The sequence below is a fragment of the Ostrinia furnacalis genome, unplaced genomic scaffold (assembly GCF_004193835.3).
Source record: "Ostrinia furnacalis isolate ACB-3 unplaced genomic scaffold, ASM419383v2 OfSCF6227, whole genome shotgun sequence".
Lineage (NCBI taxonomy): Eukaryota > Metazoa > Arthropoda > Insecta > Lepidoptera > Crambidae > Ostrinia > Ostrinia furnacalis.
Genome location: NW_021136466.1, coordinates 5,222 through 17,965, shown reverse-complemented (window position 1 = coordinate 17,965; position 12,744 = coordinate 5,222). Strand labels below are relative to the sequence as shown.

Below are 12,744 nucleotides of genomic sequence, written 5' to 3'. Positions count from 1 at the left end.
TTTAACAGCCCGTCCAATATACCAGACTTTCCCCTAATTTCAGGGTTGTCTTGCCCTACCTAACTGGTTAAGTAAATGCCAACTAGAGACAAATAACTTATACCCACACCAGTGCCTGTTTTAAGTACCTATATTTCAACAGACAGTCCTTTAGTGCTAAGATTTTGTTTGAGGCCATTTAATGTTTAGTTAATTTCTTTGTTACTTTTCCAACTACTTATACCGATTGGAAAAAAACCTATTCGTGGATACTAGACGTAATCAGCTGATAACAAAAGTACCTACTCGTAGCTAAAAACTTTTGCCTCTAAGTACCTATTTGTCGCTATTAAGTACCTACTCTTCGGAAGTGCTGCAACTCTTGTGCTGTGTGCATCCTGGATCTCTAAGTTAGATCCAGGGACAACCAAAAAATGAAAGCTAATTTAGATCCAGGAGCAAGTGAATGCTAATTTATCCATCCAGGGAATTTCCCTGTCAGTCAAAAATACTACTGTTTTTATATGATAGTCGAAATTTGGTAGGGCATCCATTATTTCAAAAATTAACATAATCATTTAAATAATTTATTGTTTCATTTATATGTCTATGAAGAAAGCGGTTTTCGGGAACACTCTCGCTGCAGCACGTAGGTTGTGTATGACAGTGATGTATGATTTCGCCATGATGACTGACAACAGGTCGCGACGGAGTTCTACGGATCGCTTTTCGTAGTCATTTTTCCTTGCTAACGTGTCTGGGTCTGAAACAATAACATTACTTAGTTTTGTTATTTTAAAGGCAAAAAAGAAAAGGCACTTATAGGGCAAGTATGTGCTACCCCCTTCATTACCATCTACTCTTAAAATGTCATCTTCATCAACATTTCAACCACAGGACATTCACCGCTAAACATAAGCAATGCCAATGCCAAGCCAATGACTTCCACAACGAAGGTTGGTAGCGATCATACGTGTGATTGTGGTCAAAACCTTACAATATCTTTTTAATCCATTAGTTTTTGAAACTTTGATACTATTAAAACATTGGAAACTCGTAGTACAAAGGTTTGAATCTATAATTTAGTTTTCTAATTTACTTATTTTAAAATATTTACTTAATTATGCACTTAGGGTTATTGTAGAAACATTTTTGAATCAAAAATCATTGCATTTCTATCGACATCAAGGGGTTGATAGAGATGCAATAATGCATTACATAAACATGACGTTTTACTCAACTTTAAAACTATTCATTCTAGTAAACCTTCATAATATAATTAAAATAAAGAAAATATTTTTACTTTACTACTACCATAGAATAATAATAAATACTAGGTCCTACTACTGCGAACTAATCGATATTCATGCTGTCCAGACTTCCTGCTCTAAACTTGGAATTTCGAGTCCGATTCTGGCAGACAAGTTATTTATAGCCTCTTTGGAAAAAAGATGTTTAGTATTTTCCGCTAAATGGTTTGAAAAAGCTGCACTGACAAAAGAGTATAAATTAAAACTTATAGCTGTTGTCATAAAAGATTTATTTTTATTTATACTTTTGTTTTGAGTTTTTTGGAAGTCAATAATCAGGATTAAGCAATTTGGATATGTATTCCCCGAACTGGTCGATTTTTACACTGAGTTTTCAGAAGGAATTTGAGTGAGGTCTTTTCCCAGAAATGAGACCAGGTAGGTCAAATAAAAATTACTATCTTCCTCAACCAAAACAAATTCGGATATCAATACAAAGTATTACCAGAGTCAACAAAATTATCTCTAACGGGACGCAAATAGGAGGGTAAATGACTAACTATATGTCATTGTGGTAGGTCAACTAATCAGTTGATGATAGTCCACTACAGAACATAAAGCCTATCCAATTTACGCCGCAAAATTCGGCCTTTCGCCAAATTACCCCGTCAATATTAAACGACGAGCTTACAACATAACCTACTCGTATATTTGGACGATCTTCCCAAGGCCAAAGGTCTACGCGCTTAAACTAAGAGTAGGCGCACACCGTTTATTTTTAGTTGGCCGATAGTTGTGCCCGATTGTAAATTGTATGAAGAATCGGCCAAATCGAATCGGTGGGTCCATATTGGCTCACCTAAAGTTATTTACCCGAAATTGTTCTTCCTAACGATTTTAAATCCGAATGATCACTCTTCCTAAAACTTTTCATCCTAAAGTTTTCATTCATACTATTTGTAGTGCTACCGGCGATGTTCATAACACTCATGTTTCCGAAAATTTTAATTAATAATATCATTTATGTAAATATATTTAAACTCCTACTGTTTTTTATCATAACACTTTTATCCCTAAACATTACCATAATATTTTCACTCATACCGTAGAATAATAATAAATACTACGTACAGAAGTACGTTCTTCGCGAATAAAACGTAAGGCCACAGTTCTAACCTAACCTAAACCAATAATAATGAATAGACCGATTCGTTTCTGGAACTTGACTGAATGACTGGAGCGGGACTCTGGCTTCGCTCGCTCGGCTCGTGCGTTGTGGTCACAGTTCTAACCTTACCTAAACCAATAATTATAGGACCGATTCGATTCTGGAACTTGACTGAATGACTGGAGCGGGACTCAAGTATACGTGCTAATGCCAACAAACTTGAACTTTAATATATCGTCAAAGAAAGAAATCTAAACAAAAAAGATATGACTTTGAATAATAGTGTACAATATGGTTATGTTGAGAAAATCTAGAAGAACAAATAAAAGTATAATAGATGTTTATTGCTAATGACATTATGAAGTTGAATGATTCGGAATTATGAACATTAGAGACAGAGTAGTTAGGAATTGTGATTGTTAGGATGAAAAATTTTAGGAAGAACATTTTCGGACTTCCAATTTTCGGAGCTGAAAATTTAGGTGAACTTTGGCGCACCCCGAATCGGTAGTGTGCGCACTCCCATACATGCACATACTGATCAACTGCCCGACTAAACTATCGGCCGACGAAAAATCAACGGTGTGCGCCTACTCTAATAGCAATTCTCGGTCATTCAACAAAAACATAATTATCTTCGAAATGTAGCGTTACTAAAATAAAACTTTAAGTACTTTAAGTAACGCTTTTTTAGTACACCAGTTTTTTTACATTTTTATTCTGGTTCCATTGGGGAGGTATAATTATGTTTTTCTGCAATTGAAATGGTACGAAATTATTGCCCTTTACTTGAGTGTTGAAACATGTGTGATTGACCTCTACATATTTTTTAAAATTACTAGGTAGGTGCTCACAATTTCACATTAATTTTTAAACTTATTCACACGAGTACTATAATAATAATGATGACCTTACTTGTTAGGACTTATCGATAATTTTGGAACTTTTGTGAAAATTCATGTAAATCAATTTATAAATGCGAAAAAAACAAAATTAAGTTTATAATTATGTATACCTAACAAACTCATTACCCTCCTTGTCCAGAGTCGGGTAAAAAACTACTTTGTATTTTATTAAACAGAGCTGAAATCTTTTTCTTGTTTATCTCAGATAAAAAGCTCTGAGAGTTGCGTTCTTTGAAAATCCTCAGAGAAAATCGAGGAAAATCAACAGACCTGCCATCCATCAGGATTTGCGTTGATTCAATTGAAAACAATGAATTTAGAAGTGTCTTTTTAAAGAAATCAACGGATTAGGGAGGCTAAAAATATTACAAAGGCTTTTTGTTTTTATGTTAATGGCATTACGTAACTCTTACACCTTTTAGAAGATGTTAGTAATACATAAATAGGAAATATATTTTCGATTAATTTTATTTATTGAGTTTTTAGTAAGCCATTTCAGTTAATGACATTGACACATTTGTAGAAGTTTGGTAATTTATGATTGGACACGCAAATTATGAAATAGCTCCGTTTGAATATTACAAATATCTTATTTTGTTCCCAACGTCTTGAATCACTGTCCAAATATAATTCTGTGCTTTTTTAAGCACGTGTAGATTTCCTGCCTGATTGATATTTGATCCTTGTTAGAAGTCATAGCAACTCATAAAGTCTGCCAAGAAAAGGTAGACTATTTACTGCTACCTTAAAGAACATAAATTAAATATGTTACTTCATTTGTAATATTTCATGTAGATAACCTTTACGAATGTAGGTAATTCGTATTTTAACTTGGATCGAAGTTTTTGAGTTCCAGCGTCTAACTCAGTCAGTGCCTGCGGTATGGGAACTGTCCGGGAGGAGTGTATTATAAGACGTGACAGAGCCATGGACAGAGCATACAAATCTAAATCATATATGAAGTCTCGCTAACGTTTGATGTCTCAAAAACACCATCCCACCATACCTCAGGCTCTAAGTTAAGCGCGAGACCTGTACTTAAATAGGTTATTTTACTCCATGTAAGAAAAAATATAAAAATGCATGTCTTTAATAGATTTCATAAAAACTAAACGGGAAACGTTGATATTTTTACATAAAAGTGCAAATAGAATTTTTAAATTCACTTTTAAAAACGCATCTTTTTAATCTGTTCTTCAAATGTCTAAAACGCCATCCGCCATGACGGATCCGCAGTGACGTCACTCCGTTAGTAAACAAGTAGATTTTGGCTTGATTTATGTGTAAAATATTGAATTTGTTTGTGATAATATCACTTTAATGGACTTTTAAGTTTTATTTTATTAAAATGGCGTCATGGAAGACGGTTTTGTGAAAGCAGAAAGTTAAAGTAAAGTTAAAGAAACTAACGGAGTGACGTCACGAGCCGAGTCAGCATGGCGGCTAGCGTTTCCGCGCGAAAAGTCAAAATCATATTCACACTCAAGGTTTCACACCAAAGGCTTTTAAAAATTAAAATTAAAATTCCACTGGTTCATTATAACCTTAGGATTGTTTTACAACATATTTCAAAAAAAGGTGTAAGACCCAGTTCTTACCTGTGGAGATAGCTTCCATGAGCTTGGAGTCCAGGGTGACCTCGGGAGTGCCCAGGGTCTCGCAAGTGATGGTCTCGGGGCCGACTTCGAAGTACTCCACGCCATCCTTGTTTGGAATCAGCTCGTAGTTGTATTTTGAGGTGACGAGAGCGGCTGTATTAAAAAAAGTAGACATTAAGAATTTATAAGGGCTGCAGACTAAGGCTAAGAGCTCATGGCGCGATTTTCACCCGCGCCCGCGGCGATTGCGGGCCCGCAGCTTGTAAAAACTAATGCACAACTCACGACGCGGTTTTCGTCCGCAGTTTTCTTAGAATAACCGCGCCAATAACCACTACCGTGAGTTTTGAAATAAAACCGCAATTCCACAACCGCCGCGGGCGCGGGTGAAAATCGCACCGTGAGTTCTTAAGAGCTAAGCTAAGTTATTAGATTAGTTCGCAGAGCTGACGCAGTTTTACTGCAAATTACGAGTATACAAACGCTATGGGAAACTGAGCTATGCGAGCTAAAGTAAGCCTAGGCGCAGACACACAGATTTTTAGTTGGCCGATAGTTGGGTCGGGCTGTAAGTATGGGTATGGCACATTACACCGATTTGGTATCGGTCGATTTTTCATACAAACAGAATCGGGCCCAACTATCGGCCGTCTAAAAGTCTATAGTCTGCGGGGAGTCTAAGGCTGAGTTGCGCCATCTTACTTTAACTTTGATAAACGTCAAAAATCTGCCAAAATCCATACAAAATACACCGGTTATCGTTATAATTACGGTCTATGTTAGATGGTGCAACTCAGCTTACTTAAGCGTTTTCAGTTTACTACAGACAGGCATTGTACACAATGTTGGATTATTATGGAGTTAAACAATTAGGCCCCTCAAAATGCTCTACTAAAACACATAATAGTCTGTTTCAATAGAAATGAATTTAACTGGTATAATTCTGAAAACAAATAACCCGGCGAGCTTCAGCCACCGATACTAGTCTATGTTCATAGTATTTGATTGCTAAGGGAAATACTTAATGTAATCGTATATTTAGATTTCCCAATATGTATCAACAGAATTTATGGTTTTCTAAGAGCTTTCAAAACCACCAATATTGTTGTAACTAATTATTGTAGGCTAATAAAGTACATTTTAGCCTTACAATATTAAAAACCATCCATCGAAAAGCAATGTCATTGAAAATATTCTACAAAACATTGCAATCTGCATCGTTCCCGAAAGTTTCCCAAAACATGTCTCTTTCTGTACTTACTTGTCTTAGCGTAGTAAGTTCCCGTGAAAGACTTCGATAGTTTCGGTATCTCCACCGTCATGTCAGCGACGATGTTGGCATCCACCCGAGTCTGCAGCACGACGGATTTGGCATCTCTGTCCATTCTATAAAAACAAAATTATTTAACTTTCACTCAAATGCGTAAGGCCTGAACGTCAGGAGGGCGAATTCGCTGCGAATCCTACGCGCGAACACGAAAACCGCGTAATTCTTTGCGTAAGTTAGGGCCGCCAATGATGGCTTTTTGCAAAATAAGAACTACATATTTCATAAGATAAATCCTTGGATTCGTCCAAGGATAAATCGTTATAAATTATACTGATGTTTAACATGTTAAGTTTTTTATTCGTTAAATTAGCTTATATTTTAGTATTTGCTCAAAATACAGTGAGATTTAAAGGTGAAAGTGTTTTATTTTTCAAATTAAAGATACATAAATATAGCTCTGATGATAGAATACAGAGGCGTGACTCGGTTGAGTGTAAATATTGGTTTATAATCTCGCTATGAAGCCGAAGCTTTTCCACAATTTTTCTGTTCTTAAAAGCAAATGTGTAAATAGCGAACTGCGACGTCGATTGGAAATCGTAATCGTTAAAATCTATTTACGATTGATCTTGAACGATTAATCCTACATTATCCAGATGCATCAATAATCGAATAAAATTATTCTTCATCACGTTCGCACACTTGACGTGGGGAATCCTGCCATTCGTCTTTTTGGGGTTTATCCAACTACTTCACAACTTTAATAATTTGCAAAAGAAATTCACGGTAGGACTTGTATCAAGTACTGGGTAAAAGGATTTCCGTTAATGTCTACCGGGGAATTCCTTTTTGAGAAAGTACTCGCTTCAAGTTAATGATATTTCTCAGTCAAGGGCGCACTTACGGGGGAAGTTTCGTTTCGTTATTTTGATCAAAATTAATTCAAAGGGCATTATGATTAATGAAAAAAAATTGAAATAATTTCTGGATAATGCTTTGAAAATTGACGTCACCAAGTCATAAATACATACCTACTTAGAGAACTGTTACCTACTCGAATAACACTTTACATAGATTTAGAAGCAAGTTTTACAGTCATAATCATAAAATATTTCGTCCAGCATTGCCTTCGCTTGGCTCGAATGCAATGTGTGAATGAAACATCTAAACCTTCTTCTTGAATCACTCTATGCTATTGATGAAAACCATTGCGTACTTTAATGAAAACAAGCCATATGAGTCGAAAATAAGCCGTAACCGTAACTTACCTAAAATCTGCGATCTTTTGGTTCTTCAAACCTGTCACAGTTATATTCTTGAAGTGGAAGACCAAGTCTGACTGTGGAACCTCATAGGTCAGCTCTGAGATGACCAGGGGGTCTATGGCCTTGATGTTATAGGCAGGGATACCAGCGCAAGTTTTGCCTAGAAAGCTTTGGGTCGTGCTACTTAAGCAGTCCATGTCCTTTATTTTGCATGGGTGTAAAATGTTTTCTGTAACAAAATAATTATGAAAAACATGATTTTGTTGAGTAGTTCTGTGTACATCCATATTATCTTAAGATTTTTAACCTATGGCATGTCTACATATTATAATAATCTAAGAAGTACCTTTGTAGGAATATACTTTATTCAATAAACAATTTTATATTACATTTACAAGAAAACTTAAAATTACTTAAAAACTAAAATTTTATAGGTATGTAGGTATTTTTATATTGGAAATATTATGATTTTACGTAACCGTATAATTTTACCTTTAATCTGATACAGTTATAGATTACCAGCCTTACTTTCTCAATATGACTAATGGTTTACTAAGTAAGTAGTAGAAAAAAGTTTGCTTTCGTACATCATTCATGTGCAATAAAGTAGGTAAAATAGTTAGTTCATTTGTAACAAATTTACCAAAACAAACAAGTTGCCAGTGAAACTTGCTTAAATAATGCAACTCGATGGGTGCCTGGAATAAAGCCGCAATCGACAAAACACAATTTTACAGGAGAAGAGATTTAGTGAATTTTTTGAATAATAAATAAACTACGAGGCGTATCCAAATGGTTTGTATATCAAACGATGCGTTATTTTTTCTGGAGTAACATATAATGTGCATAAGGTTATAGTGCTTAGAATATACCTTAAAAAAGGTAGAAATACATATTGCCGCTTCATACATTGAAAGTCGGTTCCGTAAGAGTCCATTGTGGTTTTATTCCGGTAAAAAGTGCAAAAGTAATCATACAGCAATAGTGCATTGCAGCGTTGTGCGCTGATCTGAAGGATGTATGGCGAATACAGTAATAGCGGTTTGCTTGAATTTAATGATCGACTTGGAAAATGTACTGGTGAATGCTGTGTACATTATATGTTCATATGGTCCGTATCGAAATGAGTACAAAGTTGAATATCTAGAGTGTTTCGTTAATATCTTTATATAAAGTAGTGGAATTAATTAGTACATAATGATAATATTATAATATTACACGCTTTTGCCCGCGGCTTTTTCGTAGTTTAGAAGTTATCAATAATTTTGTAACTTTTTTTCAATTTCATGACCTAGTAGGCTTTAAAAAAACTTATCTTTATTTCGGGTTGACTTATCTCAGATTTCTTTATTTTGACAATATCGCTATTAATTGCAAATGTTTGAAAAAAATATTCACCTTCCTATCTTTGATGCAAGATTCAAAATTTTTGCTAGAAACATAAAAAAAATGCTTTTAGCAGAACATTCTCAAAATTTCAACTTAAATGTTTAAATAATAAAAAATGAGAACTTTCATAGGTCTAAAATAATTTTAAAAACTGCGCAGTTTTCTGGACATTCATAATAATACAAAAAAAACATGTACTTAATAGGCCACTATTTTTGTAATCGCTCCACTAAAGTGGTAAGTCGCTAAATGTTTTTGACTTTCTTAAAGTGAATTAATATGGGCAATCTTCTAAGTTTACATTACGTAGAACAGATTTAGAGACAATAACTGAACAGAACATGTTTTTATTCTCAGCAAGGAAGCTTTTGCCCTTTATCACACCTGGTGGAAACTGTGATCAGGCTCAAGGTAGAAGGAAACTTCAACTACAGAGAAACTATGGCTTCCTACCTCCAATGCCGAAACATATTGTTATTATAAATAAGCTTTAATGAACATAAACCAAATATCCCTCCTTCTTCTCTTCCTAAGTCCCCTTTATCTTCCTAAGTCTGTCGCCATAACAATAATGTTGACAGCATTACTGTGTTCCAGCAGTTGTCAGGTAGGTACACACAGACACAGCATTGCTTAATGTAAATCCAATCAACATATTTTTATTGCATAGAAGAACACCATGAAGTATTATTACTTAAGAAAGTTTAAAGAAATTGTACAAGTAGGTAATGTTTATTGTGACTTGGTACACATAGTTTGTTTCGGGGAACAAAGCCGCAATGGCCGTTACTTGTAGAAGTTTGAAATAAAACTTTTAACATTGAACATGCCACGATTATTCTGGTAAACAAATTTCCGGGAATAACGATTCAATATCCATAGTGCTTTTGGTAAATCAGCCAGTTTCAAAGATAAAATTCTGAAAAAAAAATCACAAGGTGTATAGGGACCCCCAGATTACGAAAATCGCTTAATCGGAAAACTGCTGCTATGGCTATTGCGGCTTTATTCCAGGCACCCATCGAACTGTAGAGCTCTTATGTTTTAAGATCAATGAATAGCGATTCAAGAAAGAATTATTTCTCAGAAGCACAAAATGCATCTTTAAAATGAATGTAAGTTGACATTAAGATGAGAAGTTTGATGCAGTCGCGTCTGGAATTATAAACCGGTTGCATGCGGAAATTCGAAAATGTTTAACTCGCACAAAATTACTAAAATCTTTAGTTGGTTTTGGTTTTATGAACAAACGAGTTGCTCGTTATTATTATACTTGTTATAATATTAAGGACTCTACACACCAAGACAGCACGGTGGCAGCTTATCTTAAAAAAATCATGTCGATGACTTGAACTTTCTATGACTTATGTCGGCGAGTCTGCGGGTTTTGTGAGTAGACTGTATCAAAAAGTCTTCGGAATAAAATACAATTTTAACTATTTTCTAATAAGTAGTTATGTGTAAATATACTGAAACACTTATTTATTGGACTTTTTGGGAGGGCAACGTGAAGCTCAAGACCGAACACAATGGAGGACTGTTGTGGACGTATTTTGCCCCATCTAGGTCCTTAAGTCAAGTACAAGTCAAGTTGGTAGGGCATAAGAGTAAGTAACTGAAATATATATTTATTACTGCAAATTAAATCAAAAAAATCAATAATCAAAATCAAAAATATTTATTCAGTTTAGACCACAAGTGGCACTTATGAACGTCAATAGAAAATAATAAAAAAAGAAAAGGTAGCCCTTATGGGGCACTTTACATGTCTCCTTATCTTTTGGGCCCTACCAGTATATTGCTTCCTTTAGCGGCTCTCATAGTAACAACGACATGCCTACTTTTTAACCTCCTGATTTCATGTCGGTTAACAATAAAACAACTCTACATACCTTCTGATAGAGCACTCTTACATAACGCAAACAAGAAAAACAATTTTAGCACTTCCATTTTTCCACAAACTTTTATCAACTTTATTCACTTCTCAGTCGGTTCCAATTCGCGTCTGTTAGTGATAATTTAAACTTATGACTTCAATTATATACGGCTATAATAATTATCAGCGTAAACATAATAATTAAGTGCGGATAAAAGGAAAGAATTCTGATATCATAGGTCAGAAATTATCTCCGACACATGTCCACAAATGGCGGTGGTGACTCGTGGCGATACTTATGTCATTATTAAGGTTCTTACACATAATTTTTCTATGCTCATTTACCATTTACCGCCGCTGGGGCAGGAAAGTTCTTGAGTGGCGACCACGAGCTGGAAGACGTAGCGTGGGCAGGCCTCCCACTAGGTGGACCGACGATCTGGTGAAGGTCGCGGGAGGTACCTGGATGCAAGCGGCGCAGGACCGATCTTTGTGGAAATCCTTGGGGGAGGTCTTTGTCCAGCAGTGGACGTCTTTCGGCTGAAACGAACGAACGAACGAACTATTTACCATTTGAAAGAACATTATTGTACATTAAAGCAATACCTACATAACAGCCTCTTATTTTTAAGGGATAAAAATATCTTTGAAATATTTATCTTACTTTTGATTATTGCGTTAATAATCCGAACGAATCTTAAAATAATTATAATTGTAGACATCAGACGAAAAACACACAACTTCAGTTTTTAGACAAAGTTGAATTAAACTTTCATACGTTTCAGCTTGATACCTATTATGGTAAATGGTGGTTTCTAGTTCATTAACAATGGTATTAATCTTTATTTTAAGAGACCACTGGAAGCTTTCTTGGTGTCATTAACATTATTTACGGAATGGTAATCGGGCTTTAATATTAAATAGCCTAGCCATCGATTTTCCATTTAAATCAATTAGCACTGGATGCATTACCTACCTAATTGCCTGCAATTAATACCCATCCCGTCAGAACCATTATTATTTTATACATATACTTAATTAACTATAATATCATTAAGTATCAATATCACTTTATGTAGGTCTCTTCTCCTCTAAATAGAGGATTTCCTAATTAGTTAGGAAGGACTAAATGATGCTGAAATATAACATTTAGTTAATTTAAACATTCATTCAGAACGTCAAGTCATTTACTATAAATTATTTTAAATCAATCACTTATTAAATAATTCCGTGAGTTCCGTCTCGTAGCCTAAATTGCTCACTCAAATGTGTTTATGATAAAGCTACGATCAGACCAATATTTACACTTCCAATTGATTCAATGAATTGGAATTTATTTAGGGTAGGTCAGGAACCTCGAGTGGCGACCACGGGCTGGAAGACGTAGCGTGGGCAGGCCTCCTACTAGGTGGACCGACGATCTGGTAAAGGTCGCGGGAAGAGCCTGGATGCGGGCAGCGCAGGACCGTTTATTGTGGAAAACCTTGGGGGAGGCCTTTGTCCAGCAGTGGACGTCATTTGGCTGAAACAAACGAAGGTCAGGAACCAAGGCATCAAGTCACCACAAACTCTAGATTTTGTTATAAAATAGCATCCATTACAAATAAATAAGATGCCTCTATCTCTAGCTTGATGTGCTGCCGTCTGTTGATCCAGTCTCACAGACAGTGCGTACTTATGATATGTGATATTTATAAGACAATTTAATTCATGTCATACCAGACGATCGATTGGTGTAGTGGTTCGCATACCGGACTGCGATGCTAGGGAAAAATTTGAGAATAATAACCTAATATAATCTATACAAATATTATAAATGCGAAAGTAACTCTGTCTGTCTCGCTTTCACGCGTAAACCACTGAACCGATTTTGATGAAATTTGGCATAGAGATAGTTTCGAGTCCCGGGAAAGGACATAGGATAGTTTTATGTTTTTCTGTGACAGAAAAAATTTGGAAAGCTAGTAGTAGAAATAAATAAATAAATAAATAAATAAATACTCCTTTTTTATTAAGTCAGTTAAAAAGACACTGATTTATTAAC

General features: G+C 35.3%; 1 protein-coding gene across 1 annotated transcript; it reads right to left on the bottom strand.

The window, feature by feature from the left end:
* Positions 1-550: 550 nt before the first annotated feature.
* hJHBP (hemolymph juvenile hormone binding protein) lies at positions 551-10,850 on the bottom strand. Its single transcript, XM_028317397.1, has 5 exons — positions 10,717-10,850; positions 7,439-7,664; positions 6,162-6,286; positions 4,901-5,053; positions 551-742 (listed from the first exon to the last, which is right to left on the bottom strand). The coding sequence occupies exons 1-5, from the start codon at positions 10,772-10,774 to the stop codon at positions 579-581; spliced, it is 726 nt and encodes a 241-aa protein (XP_028173198.1). The 5' UTR covers positions 10,775-10,850; the 3' UTR covers positions 551-578.
* Positions 10,851-12,744: the final 1,894 nt, after the last annotated feature.